Source organism: Ranitomeya variabilis, chromosome 2 (genome assembly GCF_051348905.1).
Source record: "Ranitomeya variabilis isolate aRanVar5 chromosome 2, aRanVar5.hap1, whole genome shotgun sequence".
Taxonomy (NCBI): domain Eukaryota; kingdom Metazoa; phylum Chordata; class Amphibia; order Anura; family Dendrobatidae; genus Ranitomeya; species Ranitomeya variabilis.
The window spans coordinates 485048349-485072949 of record NC_135233.1 but is presented as its reverse complement, the minus strand read 5'-3'; the positions used below and the strand labels follow the sequence as shown (position 1 = coordinate 485072949).

Below are 24601 nucleotides of genomic sequence, written 5' to 3'. Positions count from 1 at the left end.
ATACCTCCCTAAGGTAGCATCCACCTACCACAGGTCACAGGAAATATTTCTCCCTTCCTTTTTTGATTCTCCTGTAACCCCTGAACAACAGAAGTTCCACACCTTAGACGTCAGAAGAGCCATACTGACTTATATAGAAAGGTGTCAAACATGGAGGGAGAGTAGGGCTCTGTTTATCTCCTTTCAGGGCCACAAGAAAGGACATGGGGTCACGAAAGCTACCATATCTCGGTGGATCAGAGACGCTATCTGCTTGGCCTATACATCAAAAGGCGAGATTCCTCCAGTGGGTATTAAAGCGCACTCGACACGAGCCATGGCTTCCTCCTGGGCGGAACAAGCGGATGTCCCGATCCATCTAATATGTAAGGCCGCAACTTGGTCTACACCTTCTACCTTTTACAACCATTATAGACTTGATCTATCTTCATCTTCTGATTTGACCTTTGGTAGAGCTGTGCTTAGTACAGTTGTCCCACCCGAGTAATGACTCTCTGAAAGTCTCTCATGTGGGGTGCTGTCGTGGCGAAGGGTAAAAAGCCGGATTACTCACCGGTAATGCTCTTTTAATGAGTCCACGACAGCACCCATTTACAACCCTCCCTGATTATGCACAGCCCTTTCTTTAATTCACAAATAATGGTTGTATAGAGTTTTTTAAGATATTTTACTGAATAAGAATTAATACTAAAGCTTGTGCGGTTCCCTTTTTATACTCTGTAAACTAAACTGAGGAGGAGAGGGGACCGCCTCCTTTTATTCTGTAGGTTTCCTGTTCCTATGGGCGGATCCCTCTCTCTCATGTGGGGTGCTGTCGTGGACTCATTAAAAGAGCATTACCGGTGAGTAATCCGGCTTTTTTTTTTTTTTTTCTTTTAACTTCTTTTCTGAATGAACTTCATGGTTTTTAAAGGGAACCTGGTCTCCCCCCCCCCCCCCCCCAGGCGTTTGTAAATAAACGAGTCATACCGTGAAATCGCCAGGGAGGCAGGTCTTACCCCCTGAATCCAGATGCCGTCAATCATGGCCTCTACGCCGCCTCTTTCTACATCAGCATCCCCGACGCCTGCACTGTGTGGGGTGTTTTTTTTATTTTTTTTTTTTAATTTTTTTTTGTCGGGCATGAGCAGTTGCACTGCCCTTCAAACTTAACAGCGCAGGCAACCGGGGACGCTGATGAAGAAAGAGGAGGCGGCGCCTGGTGCGCAGAGGCCATGATTGACGGCCGGGAAGCGTCTGGATTTGGGGGGGAAAGACCTGCCTCCCTGGCGATTTCGAGGTATGAGGGACAAATTTCAAAACCAATTATTACAGCAGTGCCAGGGACCTGAACTAAAAGAGCCACCTTGTCAGAATGTGGCATCACTGCTGCACAAGGTGGCTCTTTTAGTTAAAGGCCGGGGGGGGGGGGGGTGACAGGTTCCCTTTAACTGAAGATTCTGACGCTAGAATTTTTTTTCCACCATTCATGGAGAACCCTAGCAGTGCACACTGAGGATTCAAAGTCTGCAGTCCCGTACAGTGACTGCTGCCTTTCATCACAAACTTGGACAACCCTTTCAATTTGTAACCACCAAGAACTGTGAAAATAGTGTAACGATGAAACTTGTGCATTTCCAGGGTAAAAGTTCTTCAAATATTAATTGGCTTTTTTTTTTTTTTCTTGGAAAGATAACCTACCATGCACATGCCTCATAACTGACCAGGGGAGGCATGGAGTGGTGTGCACCTTGCCAAAAATGTTACTAGATTCAAGGAATTGAGTAAGATTTATGGCATATATATAAAAAAAAACACCACTCATCATGCCCTACCACGCTCCGCCCCACCTCAGCTTTGCCTACTTTCTTGGACCTGTGCATGAAAATCACAATTGGTCACAATTTTTTATTTTTTGCACAGTTTCATGTTGCGCAAAAATGTAACGACTTTTCTGGTGTAACAGCTGAGACTAATTTGGTCGTTGAACTGAGCTGCACAGCTCCATTCAGTGTGTAGCGGATGCTACCATCAAATAGGAGCCCTTCTGCAGTACCTGGCAGCCATTACTACACAAAGTGGATGGGTGGTCAATCTGGTGTGACTGGACAATCTTTTAAGTTGCCACACAAGGCTGACATAATGTATGTACATAAGTGCTATACAGTGAACACATGGGCCCACGATTTATTAAGGCAATGTTGCCAGAATTTTGGCTTGGGTTATTTTGAAGTCGCAACTTTGGTTGAAAATGCCCCCAAAAATTTGTGCAACCCCCGCTATGCTAAAATGGGTGGAGCTGACGAAATGACAAAGGCACAGCAGTGCTGTGATGTCTTGGCTCCTCTAGTTCATTCTGTGGCGTTCCGTAAGTCAGAAATCTTACCCCAGTCATCGACTAGCTTAATATTCCTGGCATGGAGCACGGAGGTGTACTCCACTCATCAGATGCTCCAGATTCATGGACAGACATGTACTGTTTCGCGAATCAGGAGCATTTGGCTCTAGCACACCCCATCAAGACTGGCAAGAAAAATGCCGTTCTTCATGAATTTGGGCAATAATGTGAATGTCAAATATTAATGCTATATTCCTTATTCCTTGATGTATAACGAAGTGGTGGAGGTGGCAAAAGGGCAATTGATCCTTTTGCCGGATACATGAGGTATGAGGTTGACCGCCTAAAAAATAATTCTTCCCCATTTACAGTAAATGTTCATCATTCATTCTTCAGCCATCTCCTTCATTTTTCCTTAAAGTGAAACTGTTCAGTCAGGGTATGTGGAGGAGAAATGAAACTAATCCTATTATTTGGAACACCAGGCTCCTCCTTCCTCTCCCATCATAAAACAGCTCACTGTTCTTTCCCCCCTCATACAGATACGTTCCTCCAAAATCTTCCGGAGAAGACTCCTTGATCTGCATTTCAAAAATCATGGAAAATCGTAACTTTGAACGGGAACTTAATAATCCTCCTCGTTATGATGCCCAAACCTATCAACCCCTAAAGGAAGAAATGGAGTTTGGAAGTTATCCTCCCCAGTCTGTACAGTCCACAGTGGTAACAATCATGCCTGAGAGCCCTCCTGTTCGGGATCACATCATCTGGTCGCTTTTCAACACCATGTACCTGAATTTCTGCTGCCTGGGACTTCTTGCCTTTGTATTCTCCGTCAAGGTAAGACTATGCTGGTAATCGGTATTGAAATTGTCCAAAATAGTTTCATCTACCGATCTGTTTTTATCCTTTGCCTATTTTTTTTTTTTTTTTTTTTGGAAAAATTTGATACGGATTTTTGTTTTTTAATCCCCTTTATGCGGATAACTTAACAAGGCTGGTACAGAGCATTATCTGGCTGTGCCTTACTCCCACACTCCTTCTGTCTCTTCCCAGCCTTGTTACTCCCCTTCACAGAAACACCAGAGAAATCCTTAAATTTTTTTTTTTTCTGCAATTTTTCACATAACAAAATCTGATATCCATAGATACAATTGTACAAGGCTTGGTTAGTGCCACATGTTTTGTTATAAAGGGACTTAAAGTAAGAACAGTACAAAATCCTTACAGCTAAACTGTTTGCTCTGTTTCTATGTAGTTACGTTAATTATTTCCAGATGCTGAACTTTAGCTTCCCGAAGAGGCCAACTATGGGGACATTCAGTCCAATCTTTCTAAACAGAAAGGCATAAATTTACAGTGCCTAAAGGGGGGTGGGGGAGGCAGAGAAGACTGGTTAAACTTGTTGTGCTAGACTTTTGTTCTGTTTTGCTGGATTCTGGACAGGCTATAAGCAGACAAAAAATCAAGGGGTGTCAATTGCCCGAAAATTGTCACGCACAACCGATACAACTCCTCCTAAACCTTTTAACTAACAAGTTTACCAGAACTCACAAAATAGGGGGTAGGTTACAAACTGGCATAATAGTAGTTGAGCCAAATGACTGACATTTTGAATGCTGTCAGGTTTAATGTTTTAACCATTTAAAGAATAAAAATCATATGTTAAATATTATTTCAGAGAAATTGTTTGAATATTTGACCCCTTCCCTTGTTTGTGAGCTCAGTATCCTCCATATGGATATTCTCACTGGTTGTCAGGAAACGTGTGGACTGACAATGGAATTTAATTCTTTGGTTAAGGGAAGGAGGAGGAGGGGGATGAAGCTACAGAGGCTCAAACTTCTGTGAACAGGAAATGGTGATCTAATCTGGCGTTATGACGACCGTATCCTTTCTTTTTTCTTTAATATTTCATGCCAATGACTGTATATACCGTAGGTCTTCCTAATTATTTTTTTCTTTTATTTTTACAGTCAAGAGACCGAAAGTTGCATGGGGATAGGAACGGAGCCACCAGCTATGGTTCCACCGCCCGGTCTCTAAACATTGCCGCCACTATCCTGTCCATCCTGTTTACTATTGTTGTAATCATCATCTGCATCATACAAGTACAATACGCTGTTCAAGCTTTTCAACAAGTGATGGAAAGGGAAAGGGAAAAAAATGAATTTGGATTTGGAAAGTGAAGCAGAATATTCCAGGAGTGATCAGCACCTCTTTGCCTTTACACTTTTTTTTTTTTTTTTTTTTTCCCCTCTTGCTCTATGTATCCCTCTTCTCCTTGTAACTAAGGGAGGGGGGGGGAGGGCAAAAAGTGTTTAACACTTTTAGTGAATGCGGGGTTTTTTTTTTGGGGGGGGGGGGGGGGGAGTTTTAAAACTTGAGAATGTATTACACTATAGGCAAATAAGTTACTGTAAATTCAAATACAATTTATTGCTTTTAATTGAGCCAAAGATACTTTCTTCTATAAATTCCAATAAACCTGGTATAGTGTCAGCTTTACATGCACAGATCTAGCATAACCTGTTGGTTTTCTGTTAGAACATTGCAATGCTTTTCTCAATATATCTAGTGCCTGCTATGACATTCCCTTATATTCCTCTCTGCAATAATTAAAAGGAATCTGTCGCCATTTGTTTTACTATGTAATGTGACAGCAACATGATGTAGGGGCTGAGACCCTGATTCCAGTGACATATCTCTTACTGGGCTGCTTGCTATCAGTTTGATAATGTCTTCTCTGCCCAGATCTAGCACTGATCAAAATTCTGAGCCCTGTATAACCCCGCCCACACCACTGATTGGTAGTTGACAGTATACACAAACCTGCCAATCAATGGTGGGGTTAGAGTAGTTGACTAGGGGACACGAGGCACCTAGTCCTGTTGTGATCTCCTGCTGATAAAACACTGATTTTTTTTTTTTTATTGAAACTGCAACATGCAGCCTAGTAAGTGATACATCGCTGGAATCGGAGTCTCAGACCCTACATCATGCTGCTTTCGGATTACATAGCAAAAACCTGCTGACAGATCTCCCTTTAAGATATCTTTTCACAGAATTTACATACTGCCAGTATATTCTTACATGACCTTTGCCTTTTTTCCAGAGCTACTGATGGTCACAACCCTACTGTGCCTTTAGCCCTGAGCCTTCATTGCCATTACACAGTGGCACCTAAAATGTACTACTTCTTCCACTTACTATTCATATACAAGATACAACCAGTTTCCCATTTATAAATGGCCTTCCATCTTTTATTTTACACTTTTTTTTTTTAATGGGAAAGTATATTACCTAATGCATGTTTGTGGCACATTCATAGAACAGAACGTACATGTGAATTAAGCCGAGTGATCTGTATTTTCTGGTGAGTCATAATGGAAGTGTCTGGACATTAAGAGAATGTTTTGGTCTGGCAATATTTGCTGCACGTTGTTTGCTTTATTACTTTTCACGGTCTGATTACCGCTGTTTGCTCCCCTGATTGTTCGCATGCTTTTCTTGGTGTATTGCAATTAAAGGAAGTTAGTCTTATAAACAATTGGAATGATGAGCACTGTTCAGTGAAATAAAAAAAAAAAATAACAAACTTTTGTGTATTCGCTTTTTTTCTATAAATGAGGACAAATGTTCTAATAGAAGTTTAAATATCCATTTTCATATATGGTCTAATTCTTGGACGCTTCATTGCCTTGGACTGATTCAACTCTGCCCTTCATACCAGTAAGTGACTGACGTTGATATGTTGCAAATATCAAGTTTAGGGTTTGATGTATAATGGAATATATAATATACGGTGGCTCAGTGGTTAAAATTACTTTGCAGCGCGGGGGTCACAGGTTCAAATCCCACCAGGAACAACATTTGCAAGGAGGTGTTATGTTCTCCCTTTATATGCCTGGGCTTCCTACCACACTTCAAATACATACTAATTAGGAAATTGGATTGTGAGCAGTGATGGGCGAGTATTTTTACCGCGAACCCCCCCCCCCGGGGGTCCTTTTTAAGGTCCAAAAGCACTGGATGATGGAAACTCTGCTCAAATGACACAGGTACTTCATGGGGATCACCCCTGGAAGCATTCCTGACCCCTAGTTCACAGCTTTAATCTTTTTTTTTTTTTTTTTTTTTTTTTTTTTTCCCGGTGCCACAAAATACACATTAAAACAAAATCAAAACGGGTTTTGCTAGGGAAAATGTCAAGGTACATCCTTTGCAGATTAATGACTTGCCAGTAAGGCCAAATATTTAACACCAGATCGAAAATTTCGGGTATGTGCACACGTAAATGGAACCTCTGCAGATTTTTGTCCACACCTGTTTTGAGAAATCCGCAGGTAAAAAGCACTGCGTTTAACCTGCGGATTCCACCTGCGGTTTTACACCTGCGGATTCCTATAATGGAGCAGGTGTAAACCGATGCAGAATCTGAACGAAGAATGAACATACTGTGGAATAAACAACGCTACGTTTCCGCGCTTTTTTTTTCGGCAGCATGCGCACTGCGGATTTTGTTTTCCATAGGTTTACATAGTACTGTAAACTCAGGTTAAAACGGCTGCGAATCCGCAGCAAAATCCACAACGTGTGCACATACCCTTCCTCCCCCACTTGGGCTTAGATCAGACGCAGCGCTTTTGAAGCATTTTTCAACTTTAACATTGCTTTCAACCACTTCAAATGCATTCACTGGGAAATGTCACTGTAACACTTAACAACCCTAGCTGGCCAATCTTCTTAAAGGGCCATTATGAAACAGTGGTTCTCCTAAGCTGTTGCAGGCTATGCTGTGAGTGGATGGGCTGCCCAGAATTATGACGCACCACAATTTCCCTGTCATATGATGTCCAGGGGGGACTCCTGAAAAAGTGTTGCATTGAATTCAAGGCCTGCCTTGCTACCAATTCATATGCGCCCCATTACGCCTTAGAACCCACATACTGGAAGGGCCCATGAAACTCCACTCGTATGGTATGATGGTTCCCTCTTTGCAGAATTATTTACAGGAGAATTTGGCAATTGTTTGCCATGTTTTTAACACTAAGGTTCAGATACCGCTTTAAAAAGGCTAATCCTTGCAATACAAAGCAATTCATTGCAAACTACAAAATTCAAGGAATATTAAAATTGAATAGTATGAGTGCGCACACTTTTGTATGTGTTAACATACACAGGTTAATAAGTACATATAAGGATTACATAAATATACTGATTACTAGTGTTGAGCATTCCGATGCTGCAAGTATCGGGTATCGGCCGATACTTGCTGTATCGGAATTCCGATACCGGGATTCCGATACTCTTGTGGTATCGGGTATCGCAACAACATTAATGTTAAAATGTGTAAAAGAGAGAATTAAAATAAAAAATATCGCTATACTCACCTGTCCGACGCAGCCGGGACTTCAGCGAGGGAACCGGCAGCGTTGTTTGTTTAAAATTCGCGCTATTACTTGGTTACGTGAATTCCCGGCTTGTGATTGGTCAGGTCGGCCATGTTGCCGGGACGCGGACCAATCACAGCAAGCCGTGACGAAATTACGTCACGGCTTGCTGTGATTGGTCCGCGTCCCGGCAATATGGCCGCCCTGACCAATCACAAGCCGTGACGTCACGGGAGGCTGGACACGCGCTCATTTTAAAATGGGCGCGTGTCCAGCCTCCCGTGACGTCACGGCTTGTGATTGGTTGCGCCGCGGTCAACCAATCACAAGCCGGGAGGCTGGACGCGCTCATTTTAAAATGGGCGCGTGTCCAGCCTCCCGTGACGTCACGGCTTGTGATTGGTCAGGGCGGCCATATTGCCGGGACGCGGACCAATCACAGCAAGCCGTGACGTAATTTCGTCACGGCTTGCTGTGATTGGTCCGCGTCCCGGCAATATGGCCGCCCTGACCAATCACAGCAAGCCGTGACGTAATTTCGTCACGGCTTGCTGTGATTGGTCCGCGTCCCGGCAACATGGCCGACCTGACCAATCACAAGCCGGGAATTCACGTAACCAAGTAATAGCGCGAATTTTAAACAAACAACGCTGCCGGTTCCCTCGCTGAAGTCCCGGCTGCGTCGGACAGGTGAGTATAGCGATATTTTTTATTTTAATTCTTTTTTACACATTTATATGGTTCCCAGGGCCTGAAGGAGAGTTTCCTCTCCTTCAGACCCTGGGAACCATCAGGAATACCGTCCGATACTTGAGTCCCATTGACTTGTATTGGTATCGGGTATCGGTATCGGATTGGATCCGATACTTTGCCGGTATCGGCCGATACTTTCCGATACCGATACTTTCAAGTATCGGACGGTATCGCTCAACACTACTGATTACGTATATATGAAGATTAACTACATACAGTCTACTTAGATCATCACCAAGAGGCTTTTAAACATCATCCATCTGGAATATCAGAGAAGCAACAGCAAGACAGAGAACCCCTTGGAGGTTACCTACACTGCATGGGCGTCCCCAATTATGCAGGTATCGGCCCCCTGTACATGTACGTACAGGTACCCCAGTTTTGGCATCTGTCTTATTCACGTTTCTCTGGTCTTAAGGTCCTGTCACACTCAGCGACGCTGCAGCGATATAGACAACGAGCCGATCGCTGCAGCGTCGCTGTTTAGGTCGCTGTAGAGACGTCAAACACAGCAGCTCCAGAACGATGCAGGAGCGATCCTGTGACGTAGCGGTGACGCACTTATCGTTCCCACAGATCGTTAGCTCCATGTAAAACATTGCTGGCATCGTTGCTTTTGCTGTCAAACACGACGATACACGCCGATCTGACGACCAAATAAAGTTCTGGACTTCTAGCTCCGTCCAGCGATATCACAGCGGGATCCAGATCGCTGCTGCGTGTCAAACACAACGAGATCGCTAACCAGGACGCTGCAACGTCACGGATTGTTGTCGTTCTCGTTGTAAAGTTGCTGAGTGTGAAGGTACCTTTATATAGTGAATAACACTATGTAGTAACTCTAGTTTCACACAGACCTTCAAGTGGCCACTTTTCAAGGTTGGATGAAACTGAGATATCATGGACTCATCAGAAGAGGGGACATAAACCCCTAGAATATAAAAGCCACAAGGATTTAGATCAAACCACCCACAGGCATAGTTTCAGTAAACCTTAATGTTTTACAATGACAAACAGCAAACATATAGAGGCTTCGAACTGTTTGTGAAGTGAGTAAACAAACATTTATCAAGATTGTGTCACTATGAGCATTGTCTGTCACATCTGTAAATGTTTTACAAGAAATGCAGCTATGTGACTGTCTGAATGCATTCGGTGTACAGTATTTCAATCTTGTTTGCAAATCACCATTTGTATATTCGCCATTTGTACATTTGAGGCAGCCAAAGTTATGGCTCTCAAGGAGAGAAACTAATATAGTGGACAAAGCTATATTTTTAATGAACTACTGAGCCAAACTAACAGCATTGATTTATCAAAATTATATGAAGTGTATGGTGTCCAATTTTAGCAACCAGGCAACACAAAAAGGAGTTTTTCAAGTGAGCTCTATAAGGTATACAAATGGCAAACACTTCATATCAAGGCTGTGGTTTCACCAATGTGGGATACCTTTTATAAAGATACACTAGTGCCATCGCAGGCCCCTAGCCCAAACTTCAACGGCCTATAACAGTACAGAGCACGTTCACCCTGGTGATCTAGTGGCAGGTACATTTTAGATTGCAGGAGACAGAGTTAAGAAGTCAGCCCAATGGAATGTCATGCCCAATTCCCCAATGTGGGGTAATTTTTTTTAAAAAAGAGAATGCCATCACCACCCCCTTGCCCAAAATGCACCGTACAGAGCACGTTAACCCTGGTGATCTAGTGTTTTTGGATGATGAGGAAAAGGAGGAGGATAACAACAAACAGACCAAATATTGTAGCGTATATGCAGCGCCCCAGAGTCCTGGTCGTTGCAGTACTGTGGCTCCGCCACTATGGGGAGCCATGGTGCGTCCGATGGCACTGAAGGAGTTCATCTGATCAGGTATCACAGACACCAATAGATTTCACAGCTGGGCCTCCGGGGGGAGCTAAGGGTTCTATTCATTAGGCCACTCCCCACCATAGTGGGTAAACTGGGGGTCAGGCAGGAAGTTAGAAGAGAAAGCTGACTGGATTGGACGAAGCAACACCTAGTGGCAGAGGGTGTTGTGGAGGAAGATACAGTAGGGTCTCTGTCAGGGGTGGGATCCTGACAGAGGCTTGGCATTGAAAAGAACGTAACGGGTCCGCGCCAGCTCCGGGAAGCGGCGGGACCCAAGAAAGGACTAGAAGCGAGATAGATTGTGCTGAGTGAGAAACGAGATCAAGCAATAGGAGAATACCAGTAGGGGTCGTGCTGTAAGACCGGAGCAACATCCTACTGAGGCGCACTACTGGCGGCCGGAACGCCAAGGGAGTATTTCATTAGACAGCTTCAAGCAATACTCTAAACAGCGGCAGGACAGTCAGTCTCAGGCGGGCTGTCTCACCTAAATCACCTATGAAGTCTTGGGAGGCAATTGCGGGAGAGGGGCGTCTCTAGGGTCCCGGAAGAACTCCAGGCCTACCCGACAAACGGGTGCCGTTCTAACTGTAACATCAGGAAGGGACGGAAGATTAGCAGAAGATCAGTTAATCGAGTTGTGAGGGAACACGAGAAACAGACACAACGGTTGTGGGGTACTTTCCGTAAGCATAGCAGGGAAGGACTACAACACATAGCGCTAAGAAGGAAGGCACCGATTTCCACCTGTGAAGTGAACTCTGGAGGTGCCATTGGACCGGCCGGACTTGCGCAGCCTGGTGAACCGTATTCTGGACTGAGGACTCAGAGATCTCCAGTAAAGAGGTAAAGAGACTGCAACCTGGTGTCCTCGTTATTTACCGCGACCTGCATCCCACAACTGCACCACCAACATCCACACCTATCTTTCACTGTGCACCCCACGGCAGGGTCACGGGCCGGGGCCTAGCCGCCGTGACAACCCCAGAAGCAGAGACTCAGAGGCCCGGTACCGGGTGCCCCTCGGCCCTGCGGCAGTGGGGGCGCTACATATACCCATGCGGGGTTGTGAAGAAGTGCATGAGAATACACCTCCCCAAAAGACTGAATGTATTTGAGGTTCTTTAGCGGTTTTCACTTGGTGGTGTACAGAAGTCTTTCCCAATCCAGACCTTGTTAATTTTTAGAAGTCAGCCTGTCAGCATTTTCAGTTGACAGGCGGATGCGCTTAGGCTACGTTCACATTTGCGTTGTGCGCCGCAGCGTCGGCGCCGCAACGCACAACGCAAACAAAAACGCAGCAAAACGCATGCACAACGCTGCGTTTTGCGCCGCATGCGTCCTTTTTTTCATTGATTTTGGATGCAGCAAAAATGCAACTTGCTGCGTCCTCTGCGCCCGGACGCGGGCGCCGCAGGGACGCATGCGGCGCAAAACGCAAGTGCGACGCATGTCCATGCGCCCCCATGTTAAATATAGGGGTGCATGACGCATGCGGCGACGCTGCGGCGCCGACCGCAAATGTGAACGTAGCCTTATCTGTTATAATTCGACCAGCGGCACTAAGAACCCTCTCTGACAGAACGCTAGCAGCAGGGCAGGCTAGGACCTCCAAGGCATAGAGAGCCAGTTCATGCCACATGTCCAGCTTGGATACCCAATAATTAAAAGGCACAGAGGAATCACGGAGGACGTTTGTTCAATCTGCAAGGTACTCCCTGACATCTTCCCAAACATTCCACTTCTTGTAACAGCACCCCTTGCCTCTGTGCCGCCACGATGGGAGGGTCTGAGAAAACTGTCCCAGAACTAGGCCATTGTTCCCCTGCCTGAGCTGGATTGTACTTCTGTCTCTCTCGCTTGGAGTCCATGGTTTTACAACAAACTCTGACGTCTGCTGCCAGCATTCTCACATGGGAATTTTCTAAGTAATTCCGCTACAAGGGCCCTCTGGTACTGCAACATTTTAGTACACCTCTCTGCATCAGGCAGAAGAGATTTAAAATTCTCCTTGTAGCATGGGTCTAGAAGAGTCACCAACCAGTAATGAGTGTCACCCAAAATTTTGATAATGCGAGGGTCATGTGAAATGCAGCGCAACATAGTCAGCCATGTGTGCCAGACTGCTAACAGGCAAGACTTCCATGTCCTCACCAGCAGGACGCCTGACCATGCTGTCCTTGTCCTCATCCTCCTCCTCCTCCTCCCTGTCCTCAGGCCATCCCCGCTGAACAGAAGCTAATACAGATGTGTTTGTAGTACCGTCTATAGCGCATGAAAGTAGCTCCTGTTCTTCCTCCTCCTCATTGCCTACCAATCCACGTTGAGAAGACATGAGCTGGGCTGAGTGTAATCCCCCTGTATGTTTCCTTGCTCCATGTCCTCGTGCTCCGCCTGCAATGCGTCCTCTTTGATTGTGAGCAGAGAGGTTTTCAGAATGCTGAGAAGTGGGATGGTGATGCTAATTATGGTGTCATCGCCGCTCACCATCTTGGTGCAGTCCTCAAAGTTTTGGAGGATGTTACATATGTCTGACATTCATTTCCACTCCTGAGGTCTTATGTGTGGAGTCTGACCTGAAATTCGATGGCCTTGTTGATGTTGGTAGTCAACATCGGCCCTCTTCTGCCCACAAATCCTTTCCAACATATGCAGCGTAGAGTTCCAGCGCGTGGGGACATCACACAACAGTCGGTGAGCTGGAAGCTGAAAACTCTGCTGAAGCACGGCAAGGGCGGCTGAAGCTGTAGCTGACTTTCTAAATTGGGCAGACAGATGGCGTACTTTCACTAGCAGATCCGGCAGCTCTGGGTAGCTTTTCAGAAAACGTTGAACCACGAAGTTAAGCACATGGGCGAAGCAAGGTACATGTGTGAGCTCACCTTGCCTCAGAGCTGCCACAAGGTTACGGCAATTGTCACACACGACCATGCCTGGCTGTGGTTCAGCAGTGTCATCCAAACATCTGACTGCTGTTTCAGCGCTGTCCACAACTCTTCTGCATTGTGCGGTTTGTCACCTATGCAGATTAGCTTCAGCACAGCCTAGTGCCGCTTGGGGCACAACAGGTGCAGGGCTAGAGGCATCTTCACATGCACGGTGTACTGGGGATTGGCTTCTACGCAAAACAGTGGAAGAAGCAGTGGTGCGACCTGCAGACCGTGTTCCTGGAGCCTGGGGTTCGGCCCACAAAGTCGGGTGATTTGCTTGCATGTGCCTGATCATGCTGGTGGTGGTCAGGCTGGTTGTTTTGCTACCCCTGCTGATGCGGGCATGGCAGGTGCTGCAAATGGCCTGTTTGGGGTTATCGGCAGAGTCTTTAAAAAACAACCAGACTCTGGAAGATCTAACAGTTGGAATGGCAACTTCCCTCATGTTGGTGTTAATGGGAACGAATGCATGCCTTTTGTCTGTGGCTACCACACTGCTTCTTCCTGCCTGTTGGTGGGATATGCCTCCTTCCCCATTTGTGCTGCTGTCCTCACTATACATGTCCTCCTGCCAGGTTGGGTCAGTTACTATGTCAGCCACCACCTCGTCTTCCACATCCGCTCCCTGCTCCTCCTCCTGACTTTCTGGCAATTGTGTCTCATCATCTTCCACCTCTTGTGACACTTTCCCTCCATCGCCTTCATGTGACTGGGGCTGGTCAAATCTTTGGGCAGCTCTACATGCGATCTCATATTTCCCCGCTTCAAGTTGACCGGCAGAGATTTCTAAATCTTGAAATGGACATCTGAACAGCCCTTCAGAGTGTCCAAGTGTGGGATCAGTTGTCTCAGGGCACTCGGCATGGTGGGAGGAAGGAGGATCAGGGTGAGGAATATCCTGGCCACACTCATGGCTACTCAGACTTGACCGTGTGGAAGACATGGTGGTAGTGGTGGCTAAGTGACTGGAAGCATTATCCGCTATCCAACCAACAACCATTTCACACTGCTCTGGCTTCAATAGTGGTGTGCTGCGGTCCCCTAGAAACTGGGACAGGAAGGTCGAGCGAGAAGATGTGGGTCTTTGTTGTTGCCCACTTTCACCTTGGCCACGGCTTCGTCCTCTGGATGCACCATCAGCATCACATCCACTTCCCCGTCCCTTGCCCCTTGCCCCTTGCCTTAACCATTTTAAATGGACTACTGCACTATTTCAAATGCTCAACACAAATGTCTTTATTAGTACCAAAATAATATCTGATCAGTATGCCTGCAAATCTACGATTTTTCAAACCCAAACATCAGGCAGGCCTCAGCCTGACATAACAGACTGTATTCAATGTTTGGGGGATTTTTTGTGAAGTGAATTTATTCCAAATAGTGCTGTATAGAATTTGAGCATCAGACAGCAAAAAATAAGTACACCGGCCTACAATGACCAAACTTGAAGCACGCAGATATATGAGGCCTTTTTTGGTGAATTTAAAACACACAAAAAAAAGTGGCACAAGGCTAGCACACACAACTATGCTATGTTTGCCTGACAAACTATGATTTTTCAACAGGCCTCAGTCTGACAGAACATACTGTATATATATATATATATATATATATATATATATTTTTTTTTGGGGGGGGTGAATTTTTGGAAAACAGAATCAAACCAGGTATATAGTAAATAAGCTGCAGCAGCAGACAGTTATGCAGCTTTTGGTGGGATGCAGTGGGAGCAATGGATGCACATACAGTAAAGAAAAGGAAATCCAGCTCAACGATGTAGTGAAAAAATCCGTAACTTTATTCACTTCGAATCATATAATGTGGAGGATAAAACATCAGCAGCTGCTGATGTTTTATCCTCCACATTATATGATTCGAAGTGAATAAAGTTACGGATTTTTTCACTACATCGTTGAGCTGGATTTCCTTTTCTTTTCTGCTTTGCCTACGCCCTGACACAGCGGTTCCGTGCTCCGAGTTTCCAGGGGTGTCGACTATGGTGAGCTGGACTTTGTTTTGTTTCATTATGCACATACAGTGCCTGCAGGCCTTGCACTCATGTGGCTATGCTGTGCCCTGCCTACCTAGCGCTGCAATGTCGGGACCCCTGAATTAGCCCTAAGGCTATGTGCACACGTATTTTGGAGCTTTGCGGATTTTTCCGCAGTGGATTTGAGAAATCCGCAGGTAAAAGGCACTGCATTTTACCTGCGGATTTACCACGGTTTTTATGTGGATTTTGTGCGGATTCCACCTGCAGTTTACACCTGCGGATTCCTATTGTGGAGCAGGTGTAAACCGCAGCGGAATCCGCACAAAGAATTGACATGCTGCGGAATGTAACCTGCAGCGTTTCCGTGCATTTTTTTCCGCAGCATGGGCACTGCAGATTGCGGTTTCCATAGGTTTACATTGTACTGTAAACACATGGAAAGCTGCTGCGGACCCACAGCTGCAGATCCGCTGCGGATCCACAGCAAAATCTGTAATGTGTGCACATAGCCTAAAAAGGACTGTTGGTTTCTCAGGAGTTGTGGATGTAAGAGTTGCAGACCTACACTAACTCTAAAACCACGATTCTGACCCTATCTCGGCTGCAGCTCTCCCTACTCTCGCTTAAACAGGAACAGAGTGCGGCAAGCAGGGCGGCGCCAGCTCTCTTATACTCGGGATGATGCTGTATAGCCCAGCCAATCACTGCATGACCACAACAAAGATGGCTGCGGCGTTTCATGTCCTGGCAGACAATCCCTGCAGCGTGATTGGGACTCAAAAGTCCGCCAAAACTGATGGGTGGAGACTGCAGTTACCGCTGAATAACCCCGGAAATGCTTGCTGCTCGCTGAGCATAGCGAATAGTGGCGAGCATGTTCGCTCTTCACTAATTGTGAGCCTTAAGGGATGAAAATGAGATCTGTAACATGCTGCAGACGTAATGGCTCTGTATAAGTCTACAGTTATTCTGACTACAGAATTGTGAATCTTCACAGTGTGCACACTGTGCGCTGTCAGGATTCTGCAGTGCCAATCCTGAGAGCAGGAGGTCATGTGACCGTATGTATTCTCCCAGCCACGTTCACACTACACATGTATGGCCTTTCTCATTTCACTTGTGCTGAACAAGGCCGTGCACATCTAGGCGGACTGTGGCCATGGAATGAATGGCGCTATAATAATAATAATAATATTGCATACTTGCCACACGACCACTCTGTGTTGCTGTCGGTAACGGAGAATCCTCACCGTTCGTTTTGTGAGGATTACTGAGACTGCAGTCACTTTGACTCTAGTGATAGATCTGACCAACATACTGATGGTGGGGGAGGACCGTGTCCAAACTTTGCACCTGAACACACTATAGTTACACCATTGCTAGCCAAGGAATTTCACATTGCCCAGGTCCAGCTGTAATCTCCTTTTAAATAACTTCATAAGATGAGAGATTATTACAGGAAGGGGTCAGGACATTATTACAGGGGCCCATAGATCTGCACAACATATCGCTGGGAGCCCCTGTCCAAATTTTCCACCTGGACCAAAAGGACTATAGTTATGCCATTGCTGGCCAAGGAGCTTCACATTGCCCTGGCCCAGCTGCAACATGGTACCAACGTGGACGCTAGCAAAGGGCCATAAAAATGGACCTAGTGGGTTAATATACTGCCTTTATGTACTGGCAGCATATCTTAGCTAAAGGTCAGTACCAGGGTTGGCAACTTTTTTTTTTTTTGCGGGAAATTCTTAAATCTTTATGGACTGCACAGGTATTTTTGGATAGTTGACAGCTCTGGTCTGTATTTCCAGCAGACATAATGGCAAAAATAATGTACACTTTGGCTACTATAATTGCCTAAAGAATACACTGGACACATAGCACAAATGTGGTCTTTTCTTGAGGAGAGCGTCCACCCCCCTCACCTTGCCCTTTTTGTGCAGTGACATACAGGTCACCTGGCAATCGCTGCAGTATATATGCTGGATGGTCTCAAAATGATCATTTCCCTTTACATCAGAAAATTGGTGTTTAAAAAAAAAAAAAAAAAAAAAAAACACACACCCTTGATCTACCATGATTACCAAATTTTTACAATGTGCTCAATTAAACTGGCACGCATGGGAACTAAAATATGACAGGTGGCATAGATGGGGGGTGGGAAGCTAGAGGGTGTCTGACTCATATGATTGAACATTTGGTAGCCATTATGAGGCAAGTTGCATGTCATCTTGAAGAATTGCCATACGTTATATAGTTCTTACAGGCAACCAATCACATTGAAGAACTTTTCCTGTTACTGTAACCTTGTAGTGAAGTGTTTCATAATGATCTGGTATCAATATACCTAATTTGGACATGTCTGTGCACAATGAGTCATCCACAGTTGGGGGTAACCATGGATACCTAAGGAGAGGAGCTCCCCTTGGTGGCGAGTTAAGGCATAAGCCTTTTTTGAATGTTAGCCTGTGAGACAACACTGTGAGGCAAGATTGCAAAGATGGATCAAATTGAGCTCACTGCTGCACGTAGAGAAACGAATCGCATACAGATGCGTAACCTGCGTCTTAATGAAACAGAAGATGAACAAAATTGTTGAAGAACTGCTGATACAACCCGACAGAGGGCGGCCAGAGCAAGAGAAATGAATGAAGTAAATGAATCACGTAGAGCATCTAATGCTGCACGACAATGAGCATCACGTAATGCAGAAAGTGATGCACATATTTCACAAAAAAGAGAACAAGATAGAATACGTGTCCAAAATGCAAGAGCCACTCGACGACGGCAAGTTACATTTGCCTCTAGAGGACTTCTCAATCAAATTGATGAGAAACGTATTGAAGAGCACTATGCTGGCGAACTGACATTTCGATGTCAGTTCTGCCAAAGTAAAAATTTCTTAGACGAAATGGCGCAGGACAAAACATTCCCTCCCTGCCGCATGAGAGGGCGCATGGAATTACGTCCCATTCGTATGGATGATCAATTAGTCAAGTTGATGAAAGGAGAGCATCAGCACTCCAATAACTTTATGGCTAATATAATGAAATACAATAGCTTGCTTGCTTTGGCATCAATGGGAGCACAAGTAGCGCCACCTCCTAGGCATGGTCCATACTGTTTTCGAATTCATGGACAAATTTACCACAGAACTGTCCCATTGCATTCCCCTGTGGGTAGTACTCCCAACTTTGCCCAGATTTATATCTTGGACAGTGAAGAAGCATTAAGTACAAGAAGCCAAGCAAATTAAAAGTGTCTCCCAGCACTGCTATCATCTCTTGGAGAGAAAATGAAAGCAATAAACCCACTCACAAGAACCTTCACAATGATGAGGGAATTTGAAATACCGGAAGAGAGGATTGCTGAATTAGAAAATCGTGATCCACTCGCAATAACAATGTCCATTATAAATGACTACAATGATGACCAGAGGCGGTACAATGCACCAAGGTGCAATTATGTAGCTATAGTTTATCAAAATGCAATGGGTGAACCCCCATTTAATAGGAACATCAGAGTTCACCTCAAAAGTGAAAACCAAACTGTTCAAATCAGATTTCTTCACAGAAAGTGTGATGCAATGACATATCCACTTCTATTCCCATATGGGGACAGTGGATGGATGATAAATTTGACAACTCCAATTGCCCTAAGTGTGCAACATCAAGGAATTGGTGACATTCAGCTACCATCCATACCAGTGGATCAAGATCGACAAGAAAAATATCACCCTGTTGCAGTACTATGCATACAGGCTTGCCATTCGTGACGAGTTCAATCCCCTTTTAAATGCTGGGAAGTTGACGCAACAATTTATCATTGACCGTTACATCAAAATTGAATCCGACAGGATCGAATATATAAAACAAAATCAAAAGGCATTACAGATGGTGAGCTGTATTACCTAAGACTTCTTTTACTTCACGTAAGAAGAGCAAAGTCTTATGCTGACTTAAGAACTGCTAATGGAGTCGTACATGACACATATAAAAATGCGTGCAATGATCTTCATCTTTTGGAAGACGATTCCCAATAGGAAGATAGTATAACGGATGCAATCGCTTTCCAAATGCCCTACCAACTTTGCGAATTATTTGCTATAATTTGTGTATATGGGGAACCAGCTAAACCATTGGCATTATGGCAAAAATATAAAACCGAATTTATGAAGGATTACACCAGGCAGTATACTCCAGAAACTGCTGAGCAACTGGCTCTTTGTGATATTAATGAAGTGCTTTTAAGCAATAAAAAGTCCTGTGCTGACTACGGATTGCCAACTCCAGTAAATGTTTCAGATTAAATCCTGGACCAACTGAATTATGCTGTGATAAAGCAGGAGGCTGAGCAATTGAAAGCTATGCTTAATGAAGCTCAGAAATCAGCTTTTGATGCAATTATGCAAGTAGTCAATGCTGCATCACAGCCAGACGACACTAGCTCACACTTTTTTCTTCTGGACTGCCCAGGAGGCAGTGGGAAGACATTTTTGTACAACTGCTTGCACAAGACACTACAAGTAGAAAATAAGTCTATTTGCTCAGTAGTCTCCACTGGATTGGCGGCTACATTACTACAAAATGGTAGCACCTACCATTCCATGTTTGGCCTTGGAATTACAACAAATGAGACCGCAGTGTCAAAAATTAAGCCAACCTCACTTCAAGCAAAGGAGTTTAGGGAGTCATCTGTCGTTATTTGGGACGAAGTAACAATGACTCCCTGTTTTAATATGAACGCTGTGGATAATTTGTTCCAAGACATATGTGGAAAAAAAAGACCATTTGGTGGAAAATTTTCCATAAACGGTGGTGACTTTCGTCAAACCCTACCAATAGTGGAAGATGGAAAAAGAGCCCAAATTGTACAGTCCACCATTAAATACTCAAAATCCTGGAATCAGTTTCCACGGTTCCAGTTACAACAGAATATGAGCACATCTCAGGATGAAGTTGAGTAGAACTCATGGTTACTGAAACTTGGCAATAGAGAGTTGTCAAATGTATATGGTCTACCAGAAGACACAATTGAAATCCCAAATTCTTTTTTTGAAGAGGGTGATTTAATTACAGCTATTTTTGGCGACTCAATTGAGATTACCGATGCAACGGTAGAAGCAATTGCCAATAAAGCAATTCTTACGCCATTGAATGATGACGTTCACGCCTTGAATGACAAAATTCTTAGTCAAGTTCAAGGTGAACACTCAACATATCACGCTGTGGACACAATTGCTGAAGAAGAAGGTGTGATTCTCACAGATTACCCTGTAGAGTTTCTTAACTCTTTGAATCCCACTGGGATGCCTCCTCATGAACTAAAGCTGAATCCAGGAGCTGTAATTATGCTCCTGCGTAATCTTAACAGAAAGCGTGGCCTTTGTAATGGCACAATGCACAAGGCTTTCTGTGAAAAGCTTAAAAGAAAACATTATTCATGCCGTCTTCCTCTAGGGTTAGGATCGTGACCGACCCGTTTTAGGTTTTAAATGCATACAAATTCTACATACATTTGTTTATTGCATCAAGACTTTTTGACTTTTTTCAGGAACTTATTTTAAAACAAAATACAATAAAATAAAACTATTTTACTAAATTGTAAAATGCTCTTATTAAAATTATAACATTTGTGTTGTTGGGGTCAGTTTCGACCCAGGTCTAATATAAGAGTAAAAGAACAATAATAAGTCCCAAAACTGAACTCATATACACAATATAAACCAACAGCCCACAGCCAGCTCTACCTCCAACAACTTGAGTTAGGGACATGTCCAGGCATGTATGGCCAAATCAGCTTAGAGTTGGTACTTTGCAGAGTATACATCTCCAGTTTACACATGCCCCAATGAGGAGAAGATTTGATGTAAGCCAAATTCTGGATTATATCTTAGATGATAATGAATCAGAGGACGCACAGCAGCAAACTGATACAGATGAACAGGTTTCTGAGGAAGAAGATGATGTGGAGTATCAACCGAAGACACAGACAGTTCTGATCAGTCTGATGAGGAGGTAACTGGTGCTGAAGCTGCTCCCGCTGAAAGATTCAAATCCAAAAGTGGCAAGATCTGTTGAAGCTCAGTACCTCCAGATGTACATGGCAGGGCAGATGCTGCAAATGTCATAAAAATGACCCCTGGGATCACAAGGTTTGCTGTGACAAGAGTAAGTGACATCAAGACATGTTTTGATCTGTTTATGCCATTGTCAATAAAAAAAAGTCATTATTGCTATGACAAACCTTGAAGGAAAAAAAGTCCACGGCAACATGTGGAATGACCTTCATGATGATGTCCTGGATGCCTACATTGGTGTTCTTCTCCTTGCTGGAGTGTACAAATCCTGCAATGAGGCCACAGGCAGGAATATTTTCCGGGCAACAATGTCACTTCAAAACTTTCAAATGATATCAAGAGTCCTCAGATTTGACAACAGAGACACCAGAACAAAATCTGACAAACTTGCTCCCATCCGGGATGTTTGGGAGAAATGAGTGCAGCTCCTTCCACTGATGTTCAACCCAGGGCCAGAGGTGACAGTAGACAAATGTTTTCTCCCTTTCCGCGGAAAATGCCCCTTCCGGCAATACATGCCAAGTAAGCCAGGCAAATACGGCATAAAAATCTGGGCAGCCTGTGATGCAAAAACTAGCTATGCATGGAATCTACAGATTTACACAGGCAAGTCTGCAAGCTGCATCCCTGAAAAAAAACAAGGAAAACATGTAGTCCTTGATATGACTACTGGACTGCAGGGTCACAACATTACTTGTGACAATTTTTTTTACCAGCTATGACCTTGGACAAGAACTTCTCAGGAGGAAAATCACCATGGTGGGCTGTTGTGAATTTGGATTCTGGGCTCCCCCGGTGGCTACTGGTGGAATTGAACTGGTGTCTTCATCTTCTCTGTTCACCTGTTCCCATCAAGATGTGGGAGTCGCTATATAACCTTGCTGCTCTGTTAGTTGCTTGCCGGTCAACAATGTTATCAGAAGCCTCTCTGTGCTTGTTCCTGCTCCTAGACAACTACTAGATAAGTTGGACTTTTGTCCATGTTTGTTTTTGCATTTTGGTTCCAGTTCACAGCTGTAGTTTCGTTACTGTGTCTGGAAAGCTCTTGTGAACAGGAATTGCCACTCTGGTGTTATGAGTTAATGACAGAGTTTTAAAGTAATTTCTGGATGGTGTTTTTGATTAGGGTTTTCAGCTGACCATGAAAGTGTCCTTTCTGTCTTCTGCTATGTAGTAAGTGGACCTCAAATTTGCTAAACCTATTTTCATCCTACGTTTGTTATTTCATCTTAATTCACCGCCAATACATGTGGGGGGCCTCTGTCTCCTTTTGGCGTATTTCTCTAGAGGTGAGCTAGGACTAATATTTTCCTCTGCTAGCATTATTTAGTCCTCCGGCTGGTGCTGGGCATCTAGAATCAACGTAGGCATGCTACCCGGCCACTGCTAGTTGTGTGTTAGGTTTAGTTCATGGTCAGCTCAGTTCCCATCTTCCAAGAGCTAGTTCCTATATATGCTTATGCTATGATCTCTTGCCATTGAGATCATGACAGTTTGACCGGCCCACTAAAGGGTTAAAATCCTTGGCTGAGAAAGGAGAGAAATAAGTAGTCTGCTGATATTTTTTTTTTTTTTTTTTTTTTTTTCCTCTCCTTTGAATGGCTTTGTGTCCACCTGTTTGTAATGGATCTTCAGAGTGTAACTGCAGGTTTGAATAATCTCGCCACGAAGGTACAAAATTTGCAAGATTTTGTTTGTCATGCACCTGTATCTGAGCCGAGAATTCCTTTGCCGGAATTTTTCTCGGGGAATAGATCTGGGTTTCAGAATTTTCGAAATAATTGCAAATTATTTTTGTCCCTGAAATCTCACTCTGCCGGAGACCCTGCACAGCAGGTCAGGATTGTGATTTCCTTGCTCCGGGGCGACCCTCAAGACTGGGCTTTTTCATTGACACCAGGGGATCCTGCGTTGCTCAATGTGGATGCGTTTTTTCTGGCCTTGGGGTTGCTTTATGACGAACCTCATTTGGAGCTTCAGGCAGAAAAAACTTTGATGTCCCTATCTCAGGGGCAAGATGAAGCGGAAATTTACTGCCAAAGATTCCGTAAATGGTCTGTGCTTACTCAGTGGAATGAGTGCGCCCTGGCGGCGACTTTCAGAGAGGGTCTCTCTGATGCCATTAAGGATGTTATGGTGGGGTTCCCTGTGCCTGCGGGTCTGAATAAGTCCATGACAATGGCTATTCAGATCGATAGGCGTTTGCGGGAGCGCAAACCAGTGCACCATCTGGCGGTGTCCACTGAGAAATCGCCAGAGAGTATGCAGTGTGATAGAATTCTGTCCCGAAGCGAGCGGCAGAATTTTAGACGGAAAAATGGGTTGTGTTTCTATTGTGGTGATTCTACTCATGTTATATCAGCATGCTCTAAGCGCACTAAAAAACTTGGTAAATCTGTTTCCATTTGCACCTTACCGTCTAAGTTTATTTTATCTGTGACCCTGATTTGCTCTTTGTCATCTATTACCACGGACGCCTATGTCGACTCTGGCGCCGCTTTGAGTCTTATGGATTGGTCCTTTGCCAATCGCTGTGGGTATGATTTAGAGCCTTTGGAGACTCCTATTCCTCTGAAGGGGATTGACTCCACCCCATTGGCTAATAATAAACCACAATACTGGACACAAGTAACTATGCGTATTAATCCGGGTCACCAGGAGATTATTCGCTTTTTGGTGCTGTATAATCTACATGATGATTTGGTGCTAGGATTGCCTTGGCTGCAATCTCACAACCCAGTCCTCGACTGGAGAGCTATGTCTGTGTTGAGCTGGGGATGTAAGGGGGCTCATGGGGATGTACCTGTGGTTTCCATTTCATCATCTATTCCCTCTGAAATTCCTGAGTTCCTGTCTGACTATCGTGACGTCTTTGAAGAATCCAAGCTTGGTTCGTTACCTCCGCACCGAGAGTGCGATTGTGCCATAGATTTAATCCCGGGTAGTAAATACCCAAAGGGTCGTTTATTTAATCTGTCTGTGCCTGAACATGCTGCTATGCGAGAATATATAAAGGAGTCCTTGGAAAAGGGACATATTCGTCCATCGTCATCTCCCTTAGGAGCCGGTTTTTTCTTTGTGTCAAAAAAAGACGGCTCTTTGAGACCATGTATTGATTATCGGCTTTTGAATAAAATCACTGTTAAATATCAATACCCATTGCCGTTGCTGACTGATTTGTTTGCTCGCATAAAGGGGGCCAAGTGGTTCTCTAAGATTGACCTTCGTGGGGCGTATAATTTGGTGCGAATCAGGCAGGGGGA

General features: G+C 44.5%; 1 protein-coding gene across 1 annotated transcript in view; it reads left to right on the top strand.

Moving 5' to 3' along the window:
• Positions 1–5916, top strand: part of LOC143806875 (dispanin subfamily A member 2b-like) — a 44593-nt gene extending 38677 nt beyond the window's left edge. The window contains exons 2-3 of the mRNA XM_077287856.1: positions 2860–3157; positions 4294–5916. Coding sequence (XP_077143971.1) covers positions 2915–3157; positions 4294–4506 — 456 coding nt within the window. The 5' untranslated portion in view covers positions 2860–2914 and the 3' untranslated portion in view covers positions 4507–5916. The remainder of the gene's footprint in view (positions 1–2859; positions 3158–4293) is intronic.
• Positions 5917–24601: the final 18685 nt, after the last annotated feature.